The sequence below is a fragment of the Callorhinchus milii genome, unplaced genomic scaffold (assembly GCF_018977255.1).
Source record: "Callorhinchus milii isolate IMCB2004 unplaced genomic scaffold, IMCB_Cmil_1.0 Scaffold1, whole genome shotgun sequence".
Lineage (NCBI taxonomy): Eukaryota > Metazoa > Chordata > Chondrichthyes > Chimaeriformes > Callorhinchidae > Callorhinchus > Callorhinchus milii.
Genome location: NW_024704742.1, coordinates 82,971,862 through 82,998,857, shown reverse-complemented (window position 1 = coordinate 82,998,857; position 26,996 = coordinate 82,971,862). Strand labels below are relative to the sequence as shown.

General features: G+C 42.6%; 1 protein-coding gene across 1 annotated transcript in view; it reads right to left on the bottom strand.

Annotated features, from left to right (window-relative positions):
- Positions 1–26,996, bottom strand: part of LOC103185469 (protein tyrosine phosphatase receptor type D) — a 327,531-nt gene that overhangs the window by 149,703 nt on the left and 150,832 nt on the right. Inside the window, exons 3-4 of the mRNA XM_042332552.1 lie at positions 23,260–23,405; positions 14,132–14,273 (exon numbers count right to left, since the gene is read on the bottom strand). Of these exons, the coding sequence (XP_042188486.1) occupies positions 14,132–14,273; positions 23,260–23,405 (288 nt within the window). The remainder of the gene's footprint in view (positions 1–14,131; positions 14,274–23,259; positions 23,406–26,996) is intronic.

Genomic DNA, 26,996 nt, shown 5'->3' with positions numbered 1-26,996 from the left:
CATTGTAATTGTTTGCATTCCGCAAGCAGAAGATAGCGAATAAACTGTCTTCTGCTCGCAGGACTCAACAATCTGAGTCAAAATGGGTAATGCAGGCCACTGTGAAGGCCAGCAAGGATGGTGAGGCTGCTCAATGTGGCGTGGAAGAGTTGGGAGTCTACACGGGTGCAGACCCAAGGTAATTTTGTTTTCTTTTTTTAGGGTTTTGGGCCCATTCTGGCTGGATCCAAATTCTGGATACCCGGAGTCTGGAAAGATGAGTTTTACTGTATTAAAATCATTTAAGGGATGTAGGTCCCAAAAGCTGGAATATTTTTTTTTACCGTGACTGAAGAGGGGAAACAAGTTTCCACTTTGACATTATACAGGTAAATCAGCGTTCATGCGCGCAACAACAACTTACAGCTGTAAAAAGGTTTTCATATTGGGAGGACGGCCTGAGCGCTGGACAGTCAAAGATGTGCACCCAAGATGGGGGTGGGGACCAGGAGGAGTTGAGGGCAGGTGGGAGTAGAAGGGTGACCAAAGGCGTGGTCAAGGAGGCGGGTCTTGAGAGGGGCCTTGAAGGAGCCAAGGTCACTGCACACTGCATTTCCTAACTGAATTTGTAGCATATGGTACAACAGCAGTGAAAGGCAACTTCTGACAAATATAAACTTGGGTTCTTGCTAAAAATAAAACAAGCTCCACGATTGGAATCAATTTTCATCAGAAACTACTTGTGGTTCATTATAATTATAAAATGCTACGGAACTTTCAAAAAGGTAATCTTGTTTGAATCAAAACAATTTTTAATCCAAACTAAACTTGTTCAAAGCTGAGTTTCATTGAGATAACAGCCAGTGTATTATATTTTTGTTGTTCTGATTTGACATGGAGTGTTGAAATTTAATTATTTTCTGTTTGTTTATTCTTTTTCTCTTCTATTGTCAAACCGCTGTGCAAGCATATGTTACATTCATAATCCGGGCATTGTGTTTTTTTTTCTCTGTGCTTTGTGAATCACTGGCATCTAAAAATTCCTCCCAAATTTATTTTTTCAAAGGGATATCTCTCGATTTTGAGCAGCAGCTGTCTTTTTCAATATAAATTGGGATAATGCTGTGGGCAAATTGGCTGCCGTGTTCATCCACAAAATAACGCAGTCATACCACTTTACAATATATCCTGTGAAGCGCTTTGCAACATCCTCTCAATGTGAAAGCGGCTATACAAGATATAAGGATTATTATTAATCTTCCCTTGGAACAGTGAAAAACACTTCTCTACTTTTAGTGTGAAACTACCGTATTCCGCATCACATCTAAACAGCTGCGTTCCTGCTTGCAGTATTTCAGCAGACAGATGTTCTGAAGTGGATTTAGAGATCTGTGTCGAGACCAGAAACATTCATCGATTTACAGTATTTGGGGGCTGAAGGAACAGTCTTTAACAGTGAATGCTCTGTGTGCTTGTGAGATCAGCACAAGGATTTCCCACTCTACATTCAGGTCTAGGTTGAAGATTTGCTTTTTGCAAACTGGAAGCAATACAACAACTTGTACTTATATAGGAGCCTTCACATGGGGTGGCATCTCTGAGGGCTCAAACTAAAAAACAGCACTCTCTGGTTAGTGACTGTGACTGCGCTTTACTCTCAGTCTGTTTCTTGCCCAAGAATAGACCTGAAAACGCTGACAGAATGTAAAATGCCAGGATCATTTTTAAAATCAAATCCATGCTCTCCTTTAGCTACTGGGACAGGGAAGGGAGAGGATAGGGGAAGAGCCTTTGAGTCCAAGGGAAAGCAATATTAAATAAAAGTTATTCCTTTTTAGTCAGCCGAGTGTCAGACACACACAGAAACCCATCACCATGCTTAGGAGTATCCAAATCAATCCCACCTACACGTGGAAATTTCCCCATGTCTGGATTGGAATGCATACTCTCTCTCTGGTTACCTAATTCCGGAGAGTATAGAGTTTGGGTTGGCAAGAACCAAGGCTTGGGGATCCCAGAGAGCACATTGAGGTAACAACTAGGGTAACATTTAACCAGTCACTACATTTTACAGCAATCCAGTACAACTGTACCCCCAAGGAGAGCCAACACCTTAAGCAAAGGAAAAGATGAGAAAATATTGACTAAAATAAAAGTTGAACTCATAGATTTCTGAAGGGTTGGAATACTGGGAGTAGTGCTAAACATGGAGGACTTCTCAGTTGCCACAATGTCTTGACATTCCCCTCCTGTTGATGCATGTCTACATTTTCGTTAAAATTAGCAAACGTAGGAATGCTAAGCCTATGGTGTCTATTTACTACATACTGACTGGGGAACAAGATCAGTCTCTTGGGGACAGTAATCCACAGCTGCAGTATGCACTGTTCACTGGAAATGAAAGTCTAGCAGGAAGCTATTCTCCTGGACAATATGGTTTTCAAAAGCCTTACACATTTCTGATCAGCCTGAATGTTGGCAGTAGAATTACAAGAATCCACAGTTAAAAGCGGGAAAGTAAGAACAATCACTATCTAATAAATTAAAATACATTTACTATAAACAAATAGGCCACAAAAAGCTTTTTTATTTTTGGGCTGACACATGTGGAAATGGATCACCAGGCTGGAGTATCCAAATCAGACTGAGAGTTCCACCTATGTATGCCATCTACACATAGAAATTTTCCTGTCTGGAATGGAATTCACACTCTCTCCCTGGAGAGACGCACCCTCATTGCGGAGAATATTAGGTACAGGTTGGTGACAGTGAAGACTTGGAGACCCTTGCATGTGTGTCTGCTGTCTTGGTAAGCAATGCTTGCTGTAATTGTTCTGCTCTTACAATAATCTTAAGACTCAATCATATCTATTGGAGATGCCTTGTTAGGAAAGCCTTGAGGATTGGGTCCACTGGAAATACAGAGGGTAAACTGCATAATCAGTTTAGAACTCGAAAGTATTGCAACCTTTACCCAATATTGGAGATTTGATCCGATAAACAATTGCTGGTGATTTCCTTGCCAAGAAATAAGCGGATGCTTCTAATTTGTGGCAACTTTCCAATAACACTTGATTTCTCATTAAAACACAATTTCTAGTGCAGGAGGCCAGCCTGAATGGTACAATATCCTTTTTTTAATTCAAACTAGCAATATCTTAAGTGATTTTTAGGTTACTTAATTCCTCTCGATCAATTACACATATGTATGTATTCAGCCATAAACCACTTGCAATTGATGACAGTGTGGTAGAAGTGCTTCAAACATAATTAATTTGAGGAATTCCTTAATGTCGAGGGCTCTATCTCAATACAATCTGAGGGTAGGGATTCTTCCCACTCAACTCTTGTTATATCTGCAAACCAATGCCATAACAGTAAGGGTGTCCTAGCTAAACAAGCAGCAAGACGCTTTACAGACAGTACTCTCAATGGCAAGCTACGCAGATGGTGGAATCTCCAAAGCCTTAGGTCTTGCTAGCCTGTGCCTAATACTCTCTGGAATTAGGTAAGCAGGGTGCTTATTTTGGGGGCGAGAGTGCGCAATCCTGTCCAATTCATGAAACTTCCATGTATAAGTAGCATACATTGAACTCTCACCTGTTTGGATACTCTTAGCATGATAATAGGTTTTTATGTGTCAAACACCCGGCTGACCAAAATAAAATTTGTTATTGGTATGAAGTTACGTTGCTTACACATTGTTTTCTCAGTAGGACTAAAGAATACAAGGGTGAAAATTGGACATACAAAGTGTCAAATATCACTAGAGTATATTTTCAGCATTCTGAATCACTAACAATGTGAAGCGCGCTATATAAATGCAAGTTGTTGTATATTCTTCAGTGGTTTTCCTTTTTCTATATATATTCCGTCAAGCGCTTTGAGAAGTCTCGAAGACGTGATAAGGTGCTATATCAAGTGCAAGGATTATTATTACAAAGCCCTTTGCTTCAAATGAAACAGAGAGTAAGTAACAAATTGAAAGCTCTGTTAATTTGTGTAGTTAGCAGCTAGTGTGAGAGCAACGGTGTACACATTGCACACTTTACTTAATTATTTAGAGGATCAATACAAACTATGAAACGCTACCAGCTCGAGAAAGCTCCCTTCCCAGTACCAAAGACTGAAGAAATCATTGCGAGTGGTTGTGCAAATGACTGGAAAAGTAACTCACAAAAGAAGCAAAGAACTGAATGCAGAACCATAGAAATGGCATCAATTGGACAGAAAGGATTTAGCTTTATTATGTAACAATCTTCACGTTCGCTCTAAATCCAAATTTTCCAACATCAGTGTTTGTAATCGTCACAAACTTTGAGCATTTGAAGCCCCGTCTAAATATAAAAATGTAACAAATCAGTAACTGAGGCAGTGTCATTCAGTAAAGAGTGTTTCTGAATGACTACGTTGCTGTTCACCAATGGATGGTCTGGTATAATTGTTATAATGCGGCAGTAACAGCTCATAAAATCCCAACCAGCACTGTAAGTAGGGCACGGTCATTGTCTCGCCTGTGCTTCCGCATTTACTATGAGTGTGCACAGAAAGACACCAGGCTCCATCAGTTTGTGTATGGGAAGTCAAACTGGCCGACTTACGGTAGCCCCAGATGTTACTTGTTGTGCGGTGCATTGGAACAGTCCACAGAAAGTCTAATAGATGGCAGCTTGATGGCTTTAGTTTTCTATCAATGTTACCTGTGTGTGTAGCATAGATGTCGGCCATTTTGGTTTCCCATGCACAATAAAGCCAGCCACTGCATTTTGGATTTTTCAGGTAAGTAAAATTGGGGACCACATCTGAATCCCATTAGAGGCAAAACAAACCATTCTTACATTATAACAGGATTTGTGTTATTTCCTTGTAAAGCAGTCCAGAAACCGATAAGCAGTAGCTTATGTTTATTTAAAATCCAATAAGGTGTTAAAGAGTCATTGGGCAGGTAATATCCATAAAGCTGCATTTGACAGGCAAACAGTACTTGGGGATATACTTTTTAGAAACAGTATTGCAAGCCCACATCCTAAGATCCTCAAAAATAACCAACCCGTTGAGAGTCAACTTCTGGATTCCTGGTGAGAAGAAACCTCAGCAAACCCTTTCCATATATCCAGGGCGAAATGTTACTGCTAGAGATGCAAATGCTCGGATAATTTCCGACACCTTCATCGTGCAAGATGACACTCCAAAATAGTGCTGTGAGTGTGCTGCATTGTTGAAGGCGCCATCCTTCGGATGAAACGTTATATTCAACAACAAGAACAACAACAACAAGATTACATTTCTATAGCGCCTTTCACATCGGGAGTACGTCCAAAAGAGAAGGGAGTTTCTCCTGGTGTTCTGGACAACAATCTCCCAAATAAAATTGATTATTCACATGGCTGTTTGTGGGACATTGCTGTGCGTAAAGTAGCTGTCTTGTTTACCCACAAAACAGTCAGTCCACTTGACAGTAAATCCTGTGAAGTGCTTTGAGATGTCCTCCCAAAGTGAAAGGCCCTATATCAAATGTAAGGATTATTAGTTTTTTTTCGAAGAAACGTGAAGTGGTTCCATCATTCACCAAAATGGTTAACATATGTCTTCACAATGCAAAGTCTATTATGAGGACATAATGAAAAAGAACATTATTTTAGTGATGTACATATAGTCCCAGGAATCTGCTCCTTCTGTCACTGGCATAAAATTTCCAATCTGCACTTCATGTGGCACTTTTGATGATCTACAACAGTGGTCGTGCAGTACAGTACCAAGTACAATGCTGAATGGAATTTCTAACCATCTTTGTGTAAAATTAATCCTCAAAGGCCAACATTTTCTTCTAAGCGCTCCAAGAAGCAATCCCGCATGAAGAAAGCATTATAAATGCAAGTTGTTGTTTTCTTAAGTCCTGTCACTTCCTCAGAAAGTTTGGAGGTTGCTTGTTTTCATCAGAAATGCCAAATCCTGACAAGAGACATCCCCCTCATTGTTCTCCACCACAGCAATGTTCAATGGTATCGGAAATAAAACAAAGGGGAGCAAAAATGAAGCTTGACCCTCAAACATATCAATCGTGGAAGAAAAAATGGAATATTTCAAAGCACTAGAACTGGATCTTTGGCTCAGATTATTTAAGTTGATATCAAAGATGCTTTGATATCAATTTGATTTTTTCCATACATTTAAATTGGTCATCACACACCTTTTGCTGGTTAAAGTATGTCTCATGAAGCATAATTCTGGTTAATTCCAGCTGTGATGCACTCCCACAGAATCAATTTGTTCTGAATATTGCTGATGAGATCCTCTTGTGTATAAAGGCCATTTTCTTTTATGTTCCTTCTGATTATCTGTGCTGGTAACTAGAGGGTTAGAGCACTTAACTCCACAACCAGGAAGGTCAAGAGTTCAAGTCCCAAAACGGTGTCTGCCACTTGTCTCAGTTGAATGCTTTTTTTGAGAGCTCTCATCTGGACAGGCTGCTTAATGCGCCCAACTCGCCTACCTGACCCACACCAGCTTCTACCAGTCTATCAAAACAAGTCTGAAAGGCATGCTGTGGGGGAACTCTGGCTCAGAAACACCCTGCTCTCTGTACAGCAAGTAAATGCTTTCTGATGAACAGCGAGTGAATAGGAGGCGAAGGGAATGGAAGGGGAACAACAGGCCATTCCCTGGGCGAAATCAACCCAATGCATGTCTGTCCTTGAAGTCCAGTGCTATTCTGCTGAATCTCAGCGCCACAAAAAGCATAGGATACAGTAAATTCTCAGGAGCAAAGCCAGTTGAAAACATCAATGTTAATTTTAACTTCATAGACACATTCATGATGTACTGGGAGCCTCACCTTGCAGTCATGCATCCGAGTCTATAAAAGCATTTGGTTAAATCCTAGACAAGAGCACTGTTCCTTCAGTTGAATCTTTGTGATTGGCTCAAATTCTTCACAATGAAAATATAAACCAGAGACTTTTCAGCTAAAATGAAGAAATGGATGTAATAATAATAATAATAATAATAATCCTTGCATTTGATATAGCGCTTTTCACGTCAGGAGGACGTCCCAAAGCGCTTCACAGAACACACTGTAAAGTGAATTGATTGTATATTTGTGGGCGAACGCGGCAGCCAATTGCGCACAGCAATATCCCACAAACAGTCGTAGATTGAAAATGACCAATTTAATTATTGTTTTTGGTTTTTTGGAGGGATTATTATTAGGCGTGTGGAGTAAGGAAACTTGCCCAAGGTTTCGCCCTGCCTGGAATTGAACTCAGGTCTCTCACTTGCAAAGCGAGTGCTCTAACCACTGAGCTACAGGACTCCAAGCTTGTAGCTTCGAAGCAGCTGAGCCCAGTCCTATCTATATTCATTACAAAAAGTGAAAGCTAAGCTTCCCTTACCGTTGCTGAACCTCAAGGCTCTGTCCTTTTTCCTTCTCATAATCTGTAAGTGAAATTGCTGTACGACTTGAAGCTGGAGTTCGGAACAGACCTAATGCAGGCTATTATTTTTGACGTAGTTAGTGACAATCTTAAGGAATCCAATCTGGGAACATTTCACACCAATTTTATGTATTCTCAACCTCATTCTTTTTCCAGTGATACAAAATCACTCATTGTAAATACTGAGCTTTCAGTCATATCAAAGTGTCTCCTTCTGCACATTCATCCAATTACATATGTTTTTATTTGACAGCCCATCTCATGAGAACTTCAGAAAACAGCATCTAAGCAGCACATATTGTTTTGGATGAATTTAATAGGAAGCATATTGCTTCCTCCATTAGAGGGCCCCACATCTGCTCCCCATGTGATTATCCATCTTACATGTATTCCTGTTTCGTTTTGCTCTGGAGCAAGACCCTCATGTTTACTAAACAAAGCCAAATACAGGTGGAGATGCACAGAAATCCATTACCCATGTAGTTTTCTCAGCCTTTCAACCTTTCATAACTGTGCAATAAGCTGGTGTGCTACAAAGGGGCAGCGAAATAAACTATCTTGGTGATTGCATGGTAAAGCATAAACAAAACTGCAGACTAAACATCATCGGGTGTTATCACTTTGGACTGAATTACACTATCGCTCTGTTTACAGGGCCAACAGAGATTCAATTCAAAGCCCACTGATAGGAGAAGTAAAGCTTTCTGTTGCAGGCTTGTCTGCTTCACACCCAGCAAATGGTCAACTGCACCTCAGGTGATGGTAATGAAAACACATGGGGGCAGCTCTTTACCCTTAACAATCAGTGGCAAGAACACCTTCATATGCATCAGTTTGGCTTAAATGCACATGCACGTCAATGAAAATGCATATCCTTCCAACCCTATAACTAACTGTCTCTCAGCCTCTGGTAACCTTAACTATGTCTCTCAGCCTTTGCCGATGGCTTGGTGCCTCATCACAGGATATGGCTGTAACGTAGTAGTACATATTCCTCTAATTTACGTAGCTGCTGGTAAATAATCCCAGATGTTAAGATCAATTAGACCAAGCAGAACATATCATGTTAGATTTGAGCTATTGATCATTTTTGTCCCGTTTATTAAGTAATGGGCAACTAATAGTACACAAACCTAAAACACCTTCAGTGGAAAAAAAACCCACAGTAATATCAAAATGATACCCTCAATTCTCACTGCTCATTTGCACCATCTCCAAGCTTGACTTAATGCAAGGAGAGAATAGGCCCCTGTGACTAAGACCAAGTGGGTTTCATAGTCTTTCTCATTGTATGGTTAGTTTTAAGATAAGCTGCACAGTTTGACCGGGTTAAACGCCAGGAACTCAAAAGCACACCCTGGGGTCACCAAGCTTTGGCTCTCGCCAACCTGCACCTCAACTCTCCGGGAATGTGGAAGCATCTCTCCAGGGGAGAAAGTGTAGACTCTATTCCAAACAAAGATAACATTTCCATACACATGTATGACACCTGCAGCTTGGTTTGGAAACTAAGGCTTGTGGAGATGGCCTTCCATGTGGGTCCGACACCCGACTGAGCAAAAAAAAATTTGTGCTATAACAACAAAATTACATTTATAGAGCGCCGTTGGGAGGACGTCCCAAAGCGCTGAACAGTCAGGTGTCGGGGCCCGAGCATGGAGGAGGGGTGGAGGGCAACCAAAGGTACGGTCGAAGAGAAGGGTCTTGAGACCAGCCTTGAAGGAGGCACTGGAGGAAGCGAGGCGAAGGGACCATGGGATGGAGTTCTAGAGTGTGGAGGCAGAGAGGCTGAAAGTCTGGCCACCGATGATAGGGCGGGTCAGGCGGGAAACATGGAGCAGACCGCTGAACGGAGGGAGCGGGCAGGTTGGTAGGGACTCAGCAGGTCAGAGAGGTAGGAGGGGGCAAGGCCATGCATGGCCTTAAAGGTGAGGATGAGGATCTTGAATTCGATCCTCTGGGGGATGGGGAGTCAGTGGAGTCGGGCGAGGGTGGGAGTGATGAGGTCACGGAGCCTAGGCTTGAGAGTACATAAGCTGCAGAGTTTTGGATGATCTGCAGCTTGTGAAGGGAAGATTTGGGAAGGCCGATGAGGAGGAAGTTCCTGTCATCGAGCCTTGAGGTGATGAATGCTTGGGTGAGGGTTTGGGCAGCCTGAGGGGTGAGGCAATGGCGGAGTCTGGCAATGTTGCGGAGGTGGTGGTAGGCAGTGCCGGTCATGGCGCGGATGTGGGAGAGAAAGGACAGTTCAGAGTCAAACAAGACACCCAGGTTCCTGACTGGCTTAGTGAGGTTGAGTGTGCAGCCATGGAGGCTGATGCTGCCAACGCCTGAGGTGCGGAGGCGCTGGCGTGAGCCAATCAGGAGGGCCTCGTCCAGGACTTGATGTCGGACAGGTAGTCGGTCAGGACGCTAGTAGTCCTGGAGTTCAGGGTGAGGCAGAGAGGTAAAGTGCTCTGAGACGCTGCCCCGCGTGAAGGTCACTATACAAATAGTTGTTGTATTAACATAGGGATTTGTCACTGAATAACCACACAGACGCCAAAATGAATGGGCATCAGCGGTTGATGATTCTGCACGTTCGTGCGTGTCACAAGTTGGGAGAACACCTAAACTATTAGCTCTGTAGTTAGTGCTCTGTTGCTGACCTTAAGTAATCAAAACTGCCGCAGGCAAAACAGGTTAAGCTGAATGGCCTGATTTTGCCTACCTGAGTGGGGAAGTAAATCACCTCATTGCATGCTGCAAGTGACTTCCTGTTACAATTAAATTTGCAATCAGAGCAGCTTTGAAAATTCATTTGAATGAAACCCGTTTGGACCCTTGAGCTATTTGATAAGAGACACTATTAATCTTCAACGCAAGAACTGGACATAAAAAGCAAACCTAATTTGAAGTCACTTACAGACTTCACTATATATTCTTTACTGACAAATACTATTAGGCAGTAAAACTAAAAAATGTGACAGAGGCTCAAAGAAAATCTATTATTACCACCACAGTCAGGCAGAATTCTAATGGTATCTAGATCATCTGTGTGTCTCTTTTTTCTGTTCTTACTGTTATTATCTTCGGTACGGCCTTTGTTGAACTGCCGCAGTGAATAACGTTTGTCACAGGATAAAGATGGAGATGGGAGAAGCTGCAATTTACCAAGCGAAAGAAAAGGCACTTTCTCTGCCTTTTGTTGCTGGAATATTGCATGTACTGATTGAATCAGACATCCAGTGATCCTTGCTGCATTGTGCCAGGCTGGGAAAGGGAATGGTTTGCGAGTGAGGTTTAGTTGGATTTGCTGGCCGGTCGCCGCGTTGCCTCATCACTGGCGTTCCCGATGATTTTGGCAGAATGTCATTACTTGTGTTAATTGCTAAATTTCCGCAGCTTCCTTATAAGCTTTCATTCAGAAACATAGAAGATACAAAAAAAATTGCATCTACAAGTTACGACTAAAGTGTCACGATTGCTCCGGATCTTTCCGGTTGCCTCTGGCACTAGGAATTCACTTTAACACAATTTGGGTGAATAAAGATTATTCACGGTTTAAAAGAAGGCTTTCTATGATTGAGCTTGTGATTAAGGTTGTTCACTGTCACAAACGGCAATTGCATGCAACTTAAAATGAAGTAAAATTTCTTCTCTCTTCATCCCTCCCACCACTCACTTTTCCCTCCTTCAATTATCATCTCCCATCTTCTCTCGAGGGTGCTGATTTATGCCGGGGTACAGGCACGTGAGATGAGATAAGTTACTTTCTGTAAATGTGAGCCCAGACAATGAGCCTCAGCAGATTCTACAATTGTAGAGAAAACCACCCCAGACTCAACCTTGTCCCGATCCCACACCATGGTGGGTAGAAATTCCGTTCAGAGTTACGCGCAGTGCCTTTAAGTAATTCCAAACGACAGTGGGAAAGCCCATCAGTGGCCGACATCACCAGAGGCTACAAGTGTAATCCCAAACAGAACCTTTACCCCTTTCACAAATCACAATTCACCATTTTGCCAACGTGGCAAATTAGCCAGGTTTTAATATCGACGAGCGGAAACCACCAACAGAGCTTCACATTCTCGTCTACAAATATCACAAGTTAGACTTTCTTTATTTTCCTGATCCGGTCCAGCAGTGGATCCAGTCTAACCATTCCAGTTCCGATGGAGGGTAGTACGGGAAACCCAACCCTACAGCTCTGATTGGAGCGTAATTTACTTCAACTTATCTCTTCTTCCCCACCAGTGAGGTGCTGAGATCATGGGTCCCACTGTCCAGGGGAAGTGAAGCATAAACTGGGAAATTATCCAGCTCTGTTTGTGTTTCGAACCACCTTCCTGACATGCCACAATGAAGTGCCAGGGAAATGTCTGGGTTCACCTGCACTCGGTTTGAGTCAGCAATTTACTCTCTGGGACGTTCCGAATAGAGATGGAAGAACGTTTTAATGAAAATGCAGAAAGCGCCCAGGTCTATAAATAAAACTGTAAAATTGATTTTTTTTGTGTGTGTGTTGTTGCTTCCTTTCACTATACTGAAATAGGGGTGACCGTAACAGTACAAAGTTGTAGCACTGAGAGAAATGTGTTACAAATTCATTCAGACATCGCCTCACATCATCACAAATGCAATGGGATGGACCATTGTCAAGGATTTCTGTCATATCTGGAAGTGAAATGCCTTTGCAGTGCCACAAAATCCTTCTCCTCTAATGCATCCTGGTTAAAATGTGGGATTTAGGAATAGTACCCATTCAAATTAAGTGCACTTAACTTAAGTGCTGCTGTCTCAGCCTCTTCGAGTAACTCTCCTCCAACATGCCACACCACAAGTTCTGCACAAGTTCCGACCTCGCCTTTAGTTCAGTTCAACACAGGGACTGCATGTGTGAGTCCCAGAAATTAGGGTAACTTAACCAGACCTGGTGCAGACTATAAGTTAATGTAGCTTATGCTATCCACAGTACTTGAGGCAACAGTTGTGTTATTTTAGACTGAAGCTGTTGCTTTCTTCCTTTCCCCTGCACTCCCCTCCCCCATAGACTTTTTGATGGTCTGAAATCTTTTGGTCATGTACCATTTACATCATGGGCAAACAAATGTATGCCCCTGTACAGGCCTTCGATTTCACTTACTGGTAATAAATAAATTATTCTACCTTGCATGACTTGGCCTACAAAAAAATACAGAGTCATTTATAGTAATTCCTGTGACGGTATTTTAAGATGTTCTCCTGATGTAAAATGCACTGAATCAAAAGTAAGGATTATTACTTTTATTATTTTTATGACTGATTTCTTCCAACTACCCTGGTTTTAATAATTTTAGTCTGCAATCCTTAATCAGTCAAAGCTGCTTTTTGCATATGGGTTGTACTCTTAAATTAATCATCATTTGCTTAAACCAAACAAAGTACTAGTGCGAGCAACTCTCTAAACAGTAAACTGTTATTGCAAGTAGTAGAACGACAGAATAAAACAAGAGTTTTTTTTATAGTTCAATGATAAGCTCAGGGCCTTTGTGAAACACTCACTTTCACATGATGGAACACTCAAACCCACTGTTATAAGACAGTGCCCACTGATAATTTTACAATACGCAACATTTTCCTCAAGAATGCCAACGAGCAATATCACAATACACACCTAGAGCCTAGTTGTCTATTAATAAAAACTTTTTATATATATTAAAAAAGTACACTTCAAAGTGATACATATCTAAACCAAAAATGGCAACAAGGCTTCAAAGTTGAGGCACTGTCTTGCCAGCTATCCTTTTATTTTATTCTGTCAACCTTTCTGTCTGTTCTTTACAACCAGCTGTTCTTTGTTCCCTAACATTCCTACCGAGAGACCCGAATTCATTCAACTCCATCACATAAACTGCTCAGCACCGATCTCACAGCACACCACCACTGTTTATCCACGGGAAGGGGGTATGAATAAAATAGCATCGCAATAAACATTCAAATTTTGGTCACACTGTGTTAAGCAATGACACGGAAGACTGCTGTGTTCTCAATCAGTATTAAGAGATATTTAATTTTAAGTTCATGAAATTATGTTCACTTTGCTTCCCAAAACACCACTTTCCGTATGACCCAATACTATCCCTCTTGTTTCGCCTGCTAAGTACACAATTCAAAGCTATCGTGGATCAGGCGTCCTCAATGGAAGAGATTAAGATGGAGCACGGCAGTCACTTGGACTAATTTTTACATTACATTGAAGAAAGTCATCGCTGATGAATATGTAATAAAACGGTTCAACTGGGAAAGGGGAGGGGGGGGGGGCAGGAAGAAGAGATGGAAGAAACAACACGTTTGCCCTCACTGGTAAAGAAAAATCCAAACTACCTCAATGGAATAAAATAATTAAATGCCATCAAATGACTTGCTCCTCATCTTGACTGTGAATTCCACTTCGAAACAAAGCAATCTATCTGCTGTGATGCCCGGCCGTAATATCTCTTGTAAATAAAATACAGTAGCATTTTATTTCGACAACCGAAATCATTCAAGTGCAAAAAAAATGTCAATACCAATTCAGTCTCCGAGCATTTATCTGCTTGGACATATACTGTGAAATCCACACCACCCGATTTCCGGGAGAAACATTGAATCACAACACAGCGCTTTTCAAAGCTTACCTGAACAGCTGAAAATGAACACAGAAAGTTAAGGCTGCTTTCCAACACTGGTTAAAGTTTGCTACACTGAAGGGAACATACCACGTAACACGTTAAGTCTGGTTGTTGAGCTTATTTCCCCAACGCTGTTGGAGGCCACACATTCATAGAGAGCCTCATCGCGTGGCGTCCGCAACGGTTGTATTCTGAGGACAGATCCAGACCCATCGTCAAATTCTATTACCTGCAGAGAGAAAACAGCAAGGTCTTAGAAAATGTTGTGCTACCATTTTTAAACGAGCGCCATTTTGGCCTTCAAAGCACACTTTACAGTGTCACTCTCCACTTCACAGTAAATCCTGCGAAGCACTTTGAGATGACCTTGATGTCTTAAATGCTCCAAGGCACCGTCCAGCGTGAAGGGCGCTATATAAATGCAAGTTGTTGTTGCCCTTCTAAGGTGAAAGGTGATGTATCAAATGGAAGGATTATTATTTTCTCCTACTTTCAAGCTCAGATCATAAACTTACCTGGCAGCTTTGTTGCACAATACAGTATCCCATTATAAACAAGCAACAAGTAGCAAAAAAGACTCACTTTTTTTATGTTAAACATTTCTTAACAGACATAAAATGCTAATCATGTCACTGTGGGTCACAGTACTTTGCCGGCTGGGCCTGATCCTGTCTATCTCTCCATCTCACATCCTCTTTGTGTATTTTTAAATCCCATCTTAAAACCTAACCCTTTGACTAAACCAATGATCAACTCCCTTCTCCTTTGTTCAGCACTCAATCCCACCACTGTAAAATGCACTGAGGCCTTATTGTGCATGAAGGGCACTGTATAAATGCAAGTTGTTGTTGGCTCAAACCAACATCCGTCCACAATGACTGCCTCTCTGCCAGCAGAGCTCACTGATAATATAATAATCCTTGCTTTTGATATAGCGCTTTTCACGACTTCTCGATGTTTCAAAGCGCTTCACAGAATAGACTGTAAAGTGAATTGACCGTATATTTGTGGGCGAAACGTGGCAGCCAGTCGTGGATTGAAAATGACCAATTTTTTTTGTTTTGGAGGGATTATTATTAGGTGTGTGGAGTAGGAAACTTGCCCAAGGTTTCGCGCTGCCTGGAATTGAACCCAGGTGTCTCGCTTGCAAAGCGAGTGCTCTAACCACTGAGCTGCAGGACTCCGATAGCAATCAGGAGTGGGAATGCCAGGTAATTTCCCATCTCTTTCGCTGCTGTGATTGTGATGCCCTAACTTGACACAGACTGGTTATTAAACCTGGTCTGTAAGACTTAGAACTGCATCGCCCAGTGGCTTCACTCACTAGGTCAAATTAAATTTGAATTCATCGCAAACCTCTGACAATATGTAGGTTAGTAAGCAATTGATTCAAACGTGTAATGGATTAATACAATTAATTTGATTGTTATAAAAGTAGCAGCTTGTTTATGAGCAGTGATATTTATACTCAGGCTTTTATTAAGGGTTGGTTCTGCAAGCTGTAATAGCCTGTCAGTCCCAGGTGGTAAGGGAGTAGATGGGCCCCTCCCTGCATTATCAAGCAAACCTTCTGGCACAGGTTTAAGGATCAGTGACAATGATTGAATCAGTAATGCTGTGTGTGGACTGTGCTGCCTTTTCAGGCAGTAGAAACACTTCTGGAAAACCACAGTAAATAGGGGCAATTTGTCCCCCTGATAGAGGGTATTGAATTGTTCCTATATGCAATTGTGTTCTACAGAATACAAGAGTGGTACAGATTTAGATCGAGTAGGGTGACTATACATCCCTGATTTCTGGGGGCAGTCTCTGGATGAGGTATTTTGTTCCTGGGACCAAATTCATCCATGTCTTGAGTTCAGCAACAAACTGAGCAAGAACAATAACATCCTAAAACAAGTACACTCATCAGAGAAATACATCCATTAATCCAACAATCTTCTCCAGTAACTGCCAGCATCAGGAATTGTGGTGAGTTATATTTATTTTATATGTTTATATGTTTTAGGTAGCGGGGTACAACACAAGGGACAGAGGTCAGATGTGAGATCGGAAGAAATTTCTTCCCACAGGCCTGTGAAAATGCAGAGCACATTGCCTACAAAATGCAAAAGTGGATGGGGGGAGAGAGATGAGGAGGAAGTTACAATTCCCAAGATGCACATGGGACGTGAAGAATATTGGGAGATAAGAACACTCTTTGACTCTATCTCAATTCAAGAAAAGAGTAGCACAAGCAAACCAACCCCAATTATTTGCAAGTGCCAACTTATGTCTGCTCTGATCCCCAGTGATAGAATTACATGGCATAGAAACAGGCTATTCAGTCCCACTAATTTGCGCTTTTACTCCACATGAGCCCCCACCCCTCCTATCTTCCTCTATTCCTTTATCCCTCATCTTGTATCAAGTTTCCTCTTAACAACATTGATGCTATTTGTTTCAAACATAGCTTCCAGCAGTGAGTTCCACATTCTCACCATCACTATGTGGAGAAGTCCCTCCAAAACCTCCTATTAGATCAGCTACTGGCTACCTCATATTTACGCCCTCTTGTTTCAGACTCACCAACACGGAAACAGCCCATCCATGTCCTAATGTTGGCGTGAGTGAAAACTGGAAACACACTGGTGCATTAGCTTTATCTCAAAGCCAAGCATTGACCTTGTCACCCACTTTATCACCAAGTTGGCACTGCTGGTTGCTGCAAACAAAAACCTCCTGGCTGTGAAGTGGTTTGGCAGTGGGTGGTTAGTCTGAGAAAGAGCTGATTGCTTTGAATTGAGAGCACTATCCCTCAGCCTACAAATGAAGATATCCTCCCGACATAATGGATCAGACAATCTGAAGATCCCGCAGGGGAAATCTTTCATTAGGAAATTTTACATCTTCAACAAATGCACTTGCATCAACCATCCTCATACATTTTCCATTCAGAGACACAGAACATTGGTACATGTATTGGTGCTACAGATAGTACCAGCAGATGCTCCTAACACAGGAACTACAGGCACAGCTTAGTAACAAAGGAACTACAGGCACAGCTTAGTAACACAGGAGCTACAGTCAGAAATAGAAATAAAAGGTTCTCCTGCCTCGCTCAACAGTCTAAGTATCAATTTAGCTAAACTCTAAAATATAACAGTAATGGCAATGAAGTAAAATTTAAAAATGTACAATGATTTAACATCAGGGTGTTCAACATCAATGCTGCCATGAAATTATTACTGAACACTGCAAGGTACCCCAATATCGTGTTCTTATTTGTTTTTTTTGGCAGAAAACGTAAGTACAAAATAGTAACAGCTTGTGTCATACCTTCCATCACACCCCCCGACTTAAGCACCGTGGTGACTCTCATCTTCTGGTCCCCGCTCGGCCTATCCCCTTATTCCTCTCGAACCTTCTCCTCCTTTGAGCACCTTATGCTTTATCACCTCTCTAACTTTTCCCTTAAAATTCTCCTTATCTATCGCACCCCCACCCCCCAAGCCCTCTCCCACCTTCATCCACGACATCTCCACCCTCTTATTTTCTCTCTTCCTCTGCTCCGAATGCCTCCTCATCCTGGGCGACTTCAACCTCCACTTCACCACCTCCTGCTCTAACTCTGCTGACTTCTCCTCCCTCATATCCTCCCTCAACCTCTCCCTCCACATCCACACCACCACCCTTGTCCGCGGACATCCCCTTGACCTGGTGATCACTTGGGGCCTCACCGTCTCAGACCTCACCATCATCGACAAAGCAATCTTGGACCATCACTTCATCGCTTAACTCTTCAATCCCTCTCCCCACCACCACCTAACCTACCTCCATCTCCTACCACTCCTGGAAAAAAATCTCCCCCCCTCCCTCCCGGCTGCCTTGGAGTTAGCTGAACTCCTTCCCCTCTAGGCCTCCCCCGCAATGACCTATCCTCCTCTGTCATTCTTCTCCACAGCTCCCTCTCCTCCACTCTCGATTCCCTTGCTCCCCTCTCTTCCTGAACCGTCTCCGATTCACGTAAGTCACCATGGTAGACCAGCAACCTTCACTCCATTAAAGCTCAGGTCCTAAATGCACCTGGCTTAAATCAAACTTAATGGTCCATCGGCATATCTGGCTGGACCATATCTTACCCAGGACCTCCGCTAAATCGTCTTTCTACTCCAAGACAATCTTGGAGGCCAAGGACAACCCCAGGCTCCACTTCTCCATCACCAACCGGCTCCTTTGCCCACCCTCTCATGCCTTGCCCATCCTCACCTCAAATGCTAACTGTGAGGCAATGCTGGACTTCCTCGAATCCAAAGTCGAGGGGATCCGCTCAGCTGCCTCTGCCATTCCGTCTGCTACACCCTCCCCATCAACTTCTTCACCCCGGCCCTAACCCATCCCTCCCTCCACGCCTTTGAACCTGTCTCCAACTCCTCTCACCACCACTATAACCTGCATGAAACTGACCACCCGCTCCCTCGGTCCCATCCCTACTCCTCTCCTTACCTCACAGCTCCACCTCCTTGCCCCTCTACTCGCAGACATCATAAACCTCTCCCTGTCCACTGGTACTGTTACCACCCCATTAAAAACGGCCGTCATCACTCCTATTCTTAAAAAATCCTCCCTGGACCTGTCTCTACTCTCAAACTAACACCCAATCTCCAACCTTTCTTTCCTCTCCAAGGTCCTGGAATGAGTTGTTGCTTCTCAGCTTCACTCCTTTCTCTCCCGCCACTCGCTTCATGAACCGCTCCAATAATGGGGTTTCCGCCCACAGCACAGAAACAGCCCTTGCTAAAGTGACAAATGACATTCTGACAATCTTCGACCAGGGCTCACTCTGCCTCCTCGTCCTTCTCAACCTCTCTGCTGCCTTCGACACTGTCGACCACTCTATCCCCAACCACCACCCCTCCTCTCACCTCAACCTCCACCGCACTGTCCTTGATTGGTTCAAATTGTACCTCTCACACCGTCTCCACTTCATCTCCTCAAATGGTTTCTCCTCTAGCCCCTGTACTGTCTCATAGGGCATTCCTCATGGCTTTGTCCTTGGTCCCCTCCTCTTCAATATCTATGTGCTCCCTCTTGGTGATATCATCCATAGACATGGGGTCAATTTGCACATGTATACAGATGACATCCCATTATACCTCTCTTCCTCCACCCTTGACTCCAGGACCACTGATGTCCTGATAGAATGTCTGTCAGACATCATCGCCCGGCTCCGCCACTGTCTCACACTGCAGGCCGCCGAAACCCTCATACACGCTTTCATTACATCAAGGCTTGACTATGCAAACTCCCTGCTTGTCGGCCTTCCCAACTCCTCCATAGGCGGGCTCCAGCCTACTTCACATCCCCTGCCTCACCAGCCCCACTATTGGCAGGCAGGCCTTCTGACATGCTGCCCCCACCTTCTGGAACTCCATCCCGCAGTCCCTCCACCTCACTTCCTCCCTTGCCTCCTTCAAGACCCATCTCAAGACCCTCCTCTTCAACTGTGCTTTCGATCACCCTGCTTCCCCTCCGGCTTCCACCCTCCCCAATCACAACCCCCAGCTCAGGTCCGAAACTCTGACTGTCCAGTGCCTTGGGATCTCCTCCCAATGTGAAAGGCGCTAAACAAATGTAATTTTGTTGTTGTTGTTGTTGTGTCTGTAAAGCAACAAGCACAGGCTCGTAACAGCACCACAAAACAAACTATAAATTTCATGTTCTCAATCTTTATCATGGTTCAAAGAGACCAGCACTAAACCCAAAGCGTGAGACCCATAAAGAGTTGTAAATTTCTATTGGAGTAGTGAGTGTGTAACCTGAGCCCAGAATACAAATGTAGAGGATGAGTCACTCACCTTTCTTCATTTACTGGGTTTCCCATATCACTAGTAACTCTTACAAAGCCTTGTGAAAGGAAGGTCGGCTTATTTGAGAATGACAACCTCACTCGGTCAAATTTCATAGCTTTATTTGTAGCCGCTTCCAAATGAAAGGCTTGTGAATGTGTGCATTTGCTCTATGAGCTTGCCTTACAAACGTCAGCCGAGCTTGTAAGCCTGAACCAGGCTTGTCAATACACATCTTCTCCTTACCACATCAGCTCTTTGAGCTCAGTCTAGGCTGGCCCTCCAATGCACTGCTGGGGAGAGGGCTGCGTAGTCGAAGATGCCGTCTTTCAGCTAAAAAAATAAACCAAGGTCTTATTTGCCTGTTCGGGAGGCTCCTGTAGTATTATTTGAAAAGAGAAGAGAGTTTCTCCCGGTGTCCAGGCCAATAATGCTCCAGATTGTTCGATCATTCAACTTATGGCTGTTTGTTGGACCTTCCAAATGGCTGTCTTGATACGCTATTTAATGTAACACAGTTACTACACTTCACAGCAGTTGCTTCGAGAAATTTCAAGGTGATAAAAATCTAACAAAATCTTGAAAGCTCTTTCACCCCACCACTCTCCTGTACAGGTCTGACCACTAAAGTCTTCTCTACTTCATGACATGTTCACCCAAAGTTTTGGATCAAAGAACACCAACAACTGACTGTATGTTCTGGCAATCTTTGTTCTCTCTACAGAATAGACACAATGGTCTTTGTAACACTCACATCGTACACTGTGCTTCAGATGTATGTGAAGCTGGGTAGAATGACAGAATAATGATGCTGTGGTTGAGACTGAATTTCAATGCTGACTGTGAATCATATTGAGGACAGAAGACAGAGGGGTCTAAACACCGTTCTATCCTCGTGTGAAATAGGTAAGGCTGTTACCACGAATGCGACAGGCTATGTTCATTCCTCCGGCTAGACCTAAGGCCAGTTGATTGACAGTAACCAGAGATAGTAAAAATCTAAAGCTTGGGTTTTTTGTTCAAAGTCCTCCGCTCGAGGAATAAAAAAAACCTCACTGTACAATAATCATTTCACTTTTCTATATTACTCGAGTCCTGCCTTGTTCATTCCCAGGCCACCCCAATGGTTGGGAGAAAATCTGGTCCCATCTAAACAATAACAACAAAATAGTATTAGTGCCTCTCCCATCAGGTGCTGGACAGTGAAGGGCTTGCACCTGAGCTGGGAGTTGAAGTCAAGCGTGGTTGAAAGTAAGGGTTGTAGAGATGGGAGGATGACTGAAAGCATGATCATCTCAGAGAATCTCTGTTGAGTCAGGAAAACCAGATCGATCAGCTCGGAACAGACCTGAGGACTGAAATTCCTCCTCCTCATAACCTTAAGTCTTAAATCTTCCCTTGCAGATCGGTTTTGTGCAGTGAAAACCAACTTTCAAATAAATATTTCCAAACTTCTGTGCAATATTATATTTTAAGGCAATGTACTTTCATCTGCAGAAATGCCCAGTCAAGAAAGAACTTGTGTTTTCACAGCAAATTGTCGCAAAAAGTCTACAAATGATTCACAAGTAGTTTGTCAGGTGTAGTGACTGTTTTTTCAAGCAAATATGCAGACAGTTACCTCACCAAAGTCCCACCAACAGTCAGGCGGTAAAGAATATAAATTAATTTGGAGGATTGTTGGCCTTTGGCCTTTTCAAATAGTCTCAGGGGATGTGTAATGTCTTTCTGAATGGCAGACAGGCTCTCTGTTTAATGTACTTCCGAAAGATGATACCTCAGATAATGCAGTGCTCCCCCACCTCCCTCCCCCTCTACTGCACTTGAGCGTCATCCGAGTCTCTGAGCTCAGTGCTGGTCGGGCGGCCAGTACATATAGTGGAATCCCCTTTCTAATGCAGAACTTGAAAACCATGTTATATCACCGTGATGTGCGTAGAGAGCCATCCAGCTCCCTTGGTGCACAAAATGAGTCATCACTCTTTCAGCAACGAGTATAGCTAGACTTGTGCGAATGTTCTGGGGGGGTGGGGGCACTTCTTAATGACCCCTCCCTATCAGTCCATGGTACACAAGTTGGCCACCACTGTTCTAAATCATACCCATTAGTGAAGACTGCAGAATGTGCAGAGATGGAGATGGGATCTGGGCAAGCCTTCTTTGTTGCAACAAATATCTATATTTATATCCCCGATCACAAGAAAACTGTCAAAGGCTCTTTTTTTCTAAAAATAAGAAAAATGAATCACTTTTTTTGTTTCAAACGGTACGTTGAACCTTGTAATACTTCAGTTCCATTCATCCCCAGTTAGAATATTTTTATGTTTATCAAAATGCAACAGAGGAAACACAGGTTGTTCACGGTGAGGGGTAGATCGTGATCAGCGGTGGTAAACACAGTGTGCAAGGGAATGATACAACAACTTGAATTTATATAGCGCCCCTCATGCACGATAGCATCCCAGAGCATTTCAGTAAATTTTGTAAATGTACTGACGTTGGTAGGTGAGTGAATTTTATTTTTTCTAGATCTCAAACACTGGTGTGGATAGGATTATTTAGTGCTTTCCTGGGGTCAGGTGACTTCGATCAGTTCCAAGGTTCTATCATTAAACTCATTCCAGCAAAAGTGTCAGCTTATTTAAATACTTGGATGCCAAATGCGTGTTGGCTTGTATTAAGTAAAGCAACGATTTGAGCAAACGTGCATCAAACAACCCGTTGCTAAAATCATTGCCTTACTTGATCCAAGTCGACTCAGCTATATAGACAGGAGGGAGAAGGATAAGTTACCAATTTGAGCTGGATCTGTTTTACATTCTCTGAAGTCACAGAACTGACAGCAGCCACCTGAAGCTGGCTGTTTCATGGTTGATTGTGGGACATTGCCTTGTGCAAATCAGCTGCTGCTTTTACCTACAAAATACACACGTCACTACAATTTACAGTAAATCCTCTGAGGTGCTTTGACACATCCCCCCGACATGAAAAACTCCATATTAAAAGTGAGGATTATTATTATGTTTTGACAAGTGTTAACCTGAGATTTTCTTGTTCCTCACTGAATTCATCACATCGCTAAATTTCATGTTCCCTCAGGAACATTTCGGAATTAGGTGTCAACTCAAAAGAAGCCAATAATTCAACAGAAATATACTTATGGATTAAACTTAAGTTTCAAAAACTACCAATTTGACGTAAATGGGTTGAATGATTAGAAGTCCTGGTTGTAATGAATAGCCCGCTTCTACATCGATAACTCAAGCGTGTTTAACACTTTCAAGCGTAGAGCCTCTTGGTGAAGAAACAAAAGTATGCAAGTGAGAGATTTATGGTGAGAACTTCACAAAAGCATTTGACTGCTACTGAGACGATGGATTTCAGTACCTCAAATCGCTGAGAGCTGACTTTCTTTCCCTTTTTAGACCATACAATTTTGGGCCTGGGGTCTCCTGTGGTTTGGCAGATGAATGACGCAACCCCTCCTGAGACTCCGGTCTGATCAATGGGAGTTCTTGTAAACTTTGGTGGTGCTGGGAAAACAAAGAGAAAGGAACGTAAGTAAGTCACATTGTTTCAAGCAGCTCTAGCTCAGTTGCTGGGTAATGTAACCTTGTATTGATCGGATTCACGCAAAGCAGCACCAAACCAATAGATTACACGCTGAAGAAATGGGGCATTGGTTGTCAATGCCTTCCCACATGTAAACAAATACGTGGTTTATGCTGTGTTCCCATTGCACGTTTGACAACAAATTGCCTGCAAACTTGCAGTACCAAACAAAACTTAAAAGACTGCACCAATTACACTTTAGCCAGTTCTTGTAAGCGCCTGCAGCGGGAAGCCCAGATTCAGTATTTAGTTTCTTTCGGGACCATATTCCACATAATGTACTACAGGAAGTATAAACCACGCTCCACTTTCATACATTCCAGATGTATAAAAGCAGCTTTAGGCTCAGTGTGAATGCCCTCTCTGAGTCAAGGACAACAAGCAGGAGAGTGACGAGGAGGAATGAACAAAGTCCTGTATTAAGAGCTGATCCAGACGAAGTGCTGAACCACACAAACCCAGAACACCTTCGCTGCTTTATCTCCTTCAATTTTCTCCTCTCTGCACTTTATCTCCTATAGTTGTTTTAACTCCTTCCTTCAACTGGGGTACGATCCCACAGGGCTCATACTCACTCTCCACTCTTCTCGCCCAATTGTGTGTGCTCAGACAGTGAATGTCGGCAAACTGCTCAACCATGAGGGGTATCGTCGCTGAATCTGATACTATCTTCACACAATGTCCACGCATACACATTCATATCCCACTACAATAATAATAATCCTTGCATTTGATATAGTACCTTATGACGTTATCGAGATGTCTCAAAGAGCTTCACAGAATATACTGTAAAGTATATATTTTGTGGGCGAAACACGGCAGCCAAACAGTTGTGGATTGAGTAGCCAAACTATTTTTTTTTAGGGGATTGTTACCCCAGGAAAGCAATCCGCCAATTAACTAACAACACTGTTCCTACTTAATACTAGATAATCAGAGGCATGTGGAGTAAGGAAACTTGCCTAACATTTCGCCCAACTCCAACTGCTACATGTTAAAGATGAGCAAAGATAGCACCGACCAAGATTCGTAGCTTTCTGATCTGAATAACTGAATAACAGTGGCTGTTTCCACCAACAGGGCAGCTATAAACTCCTTCACATTAAAGTGCTTTTAAATGCAATCTCAGTAAACTGACACACATCCAAATCAGCTGCAGCTTCACAGAGATGAAACTATAAATGGATGAAAGGTAAGCTATCCTACAAATCATAATCCCAGCATGCTGTATCCAGTATTGTCACTATCCATACAGTATCAGCTGCATTCAACATGCATACAGTGTGGGCAGCATATAGTAATATGTACAGACAGCATACAACATCCATACAGTGGAGACAGCACACACAATATAGACAGCATACAATATACCTAGTATATTATTTAGTATATAGTATACAGACAATTTAGGATATGTCACATGCATACATTTGTAGCTGGCTGTTTTATGGTTGTTTGCTGTCACGCTCACCTTATACCTGTAAAATACACAGTCACTACACTTTAGAGTGAAGTACTTTGAGATGTCTCGATGATGGGATAAGGCACTATATGAAATGCTAGGATTATTGAGGCTCCAAATCAGCCCATAGTCTTAGTCTTAAAACCATCGCCATTGCTTTAACAGTGTACAATTTTTTAAAGTGTATAGAATTTTGAAAGTGTTTAAATTCAGTCTGAATTTGGAAGCTGTTTTTCATTGCTGTGGCAAACCGGCTTCCAGGTTGAGACTTCACTTTGAAACATTGCAAACATTGTGGCAGGATCTCGCGGTTTAAGACAACGATCTTAAGGCCAAGACCTCAAGAAATTTCAATCCTCAAATGAATATCTCGATGGAAACCCAATTTAAATAGCCACAATGCTGTACAGTAGCATAGTCGTGATGGAAGCTTCAAACAGACCACATTAGTTCCAATTGGCTGGTCCATTTGCATGGACACCTGGAGAAAATTTAGATTGATTGAGATGCCTTTCACATGTGTCTTGCTCATCTGCATCACATCAACTTGGGAAAGGGAAAAGAACTGTGATTGAATTAGCAAAGCAATGAAAAGAAACTGTAAGACCGAGCAGAAGAAATGCTTCTGCTTAAATTGTGGTGGATTTATATTTGTAACCTAGAGTGATTCTTTCAGCTTCAAGCCTGAAGCTTGCAGTCGCTCATTTAGTTTGTTTGACATTGCAAGCGGGCTGACTGTTTTATGTATTATGTATTGACCTTTACTTTGAGTCGGAAAGTCAGCAGTTTTAAATTGGGGCTTTCCCTCAAAGACTGATGGAGTGTGAGGTGACACAGCACAATCCCTTCCCGAGAGAGAGATAGAGAGCGAGCAAGAGAGAGAAGTCAATTGTAAACAGAAGTCCCATTTCTCTGACCGAGCCTGAACTTCATCTGTTGGATTACAGCAGAAAATAACTACCATCCACTTATCAGCAGAAGGAGCGCTGATAGTGAAAAAACAACCTTATTCGGCTTTGCTGATGGATCAATAGCCAGTCAACTTACTGCAAAGAGCAATGGAGGAATGACGACAGCTTCGGCATGAAGAATCTATTCAACAATATGGAGGAGACATCACATGCTGCTATCATGCTGCTGGTGTTGATAATTCTGCTAAAACTACATCTGCAGTGATAATGCTAACAGCAGCTATTCCTCCTATTTATTTGCAGTACGATTTAAGAGGTGCCGGTCTCAGCCACACGTATCAAGACAGCAAAAATAAATAAGCTCAATAGGGCCAGCTCTTTGTTCATCTCGATCAGTCTCGATACCAACAACCAGCCAGAACCTGAAAAAATATGAATTCTTATCCCTGGTCTGAAATTAACCTTTTACACAGTTAAACAAATACATCTGCTGAAAGCGCAGGTGGTGGGTGAAAGCACAAAGACATAGTATTTGGCCGTACAGACCAGAGGGTCATAGGTTCAAATCCCAATATCCTGTCTGCCTGTTCAAATTGATGTTAAAAGATCCCACGGCACTACTCAAAAAGAGAAGGGAGTTTATCCCCAATATGCTGGATAACAATCCGCAAGATTAAATTACTCATTAACTTTATAGCTGTTTGTGAGACATTTGTCTACAAAATAGTCACTCCATTTTACAGTATATCTTGTGAAGTAGTTTGAGATGTCCTCCTGATGCTAAAGGCACTATACTGAGTGTAAGAATTATGGTTAATTACTGTTATTATTATTAATAATTATTGGTGTTAATGTTTTTATTATTAATGATAATAAATTATTCCTTCAGCACTATGTGCTGCGCCATGCCGTCACTACACAGTGTGCTGCATTGATGCTCAGATGCCCTGCACCCCAGCATAGCCCTTGTGTGACTTTTCTCATTCACTACTGTGCACGAGGCTCTCAGATTATCTTTGATGAAACAATCTGTGAGGTGCCCTGACCCGGCCGTGAACCTCATGCATTGGGCTGGCTGCATCAGAGAATACCTCCCACACGCTTATTAGCATCAGGAGTGCTGATGGGAGGGGTACTGC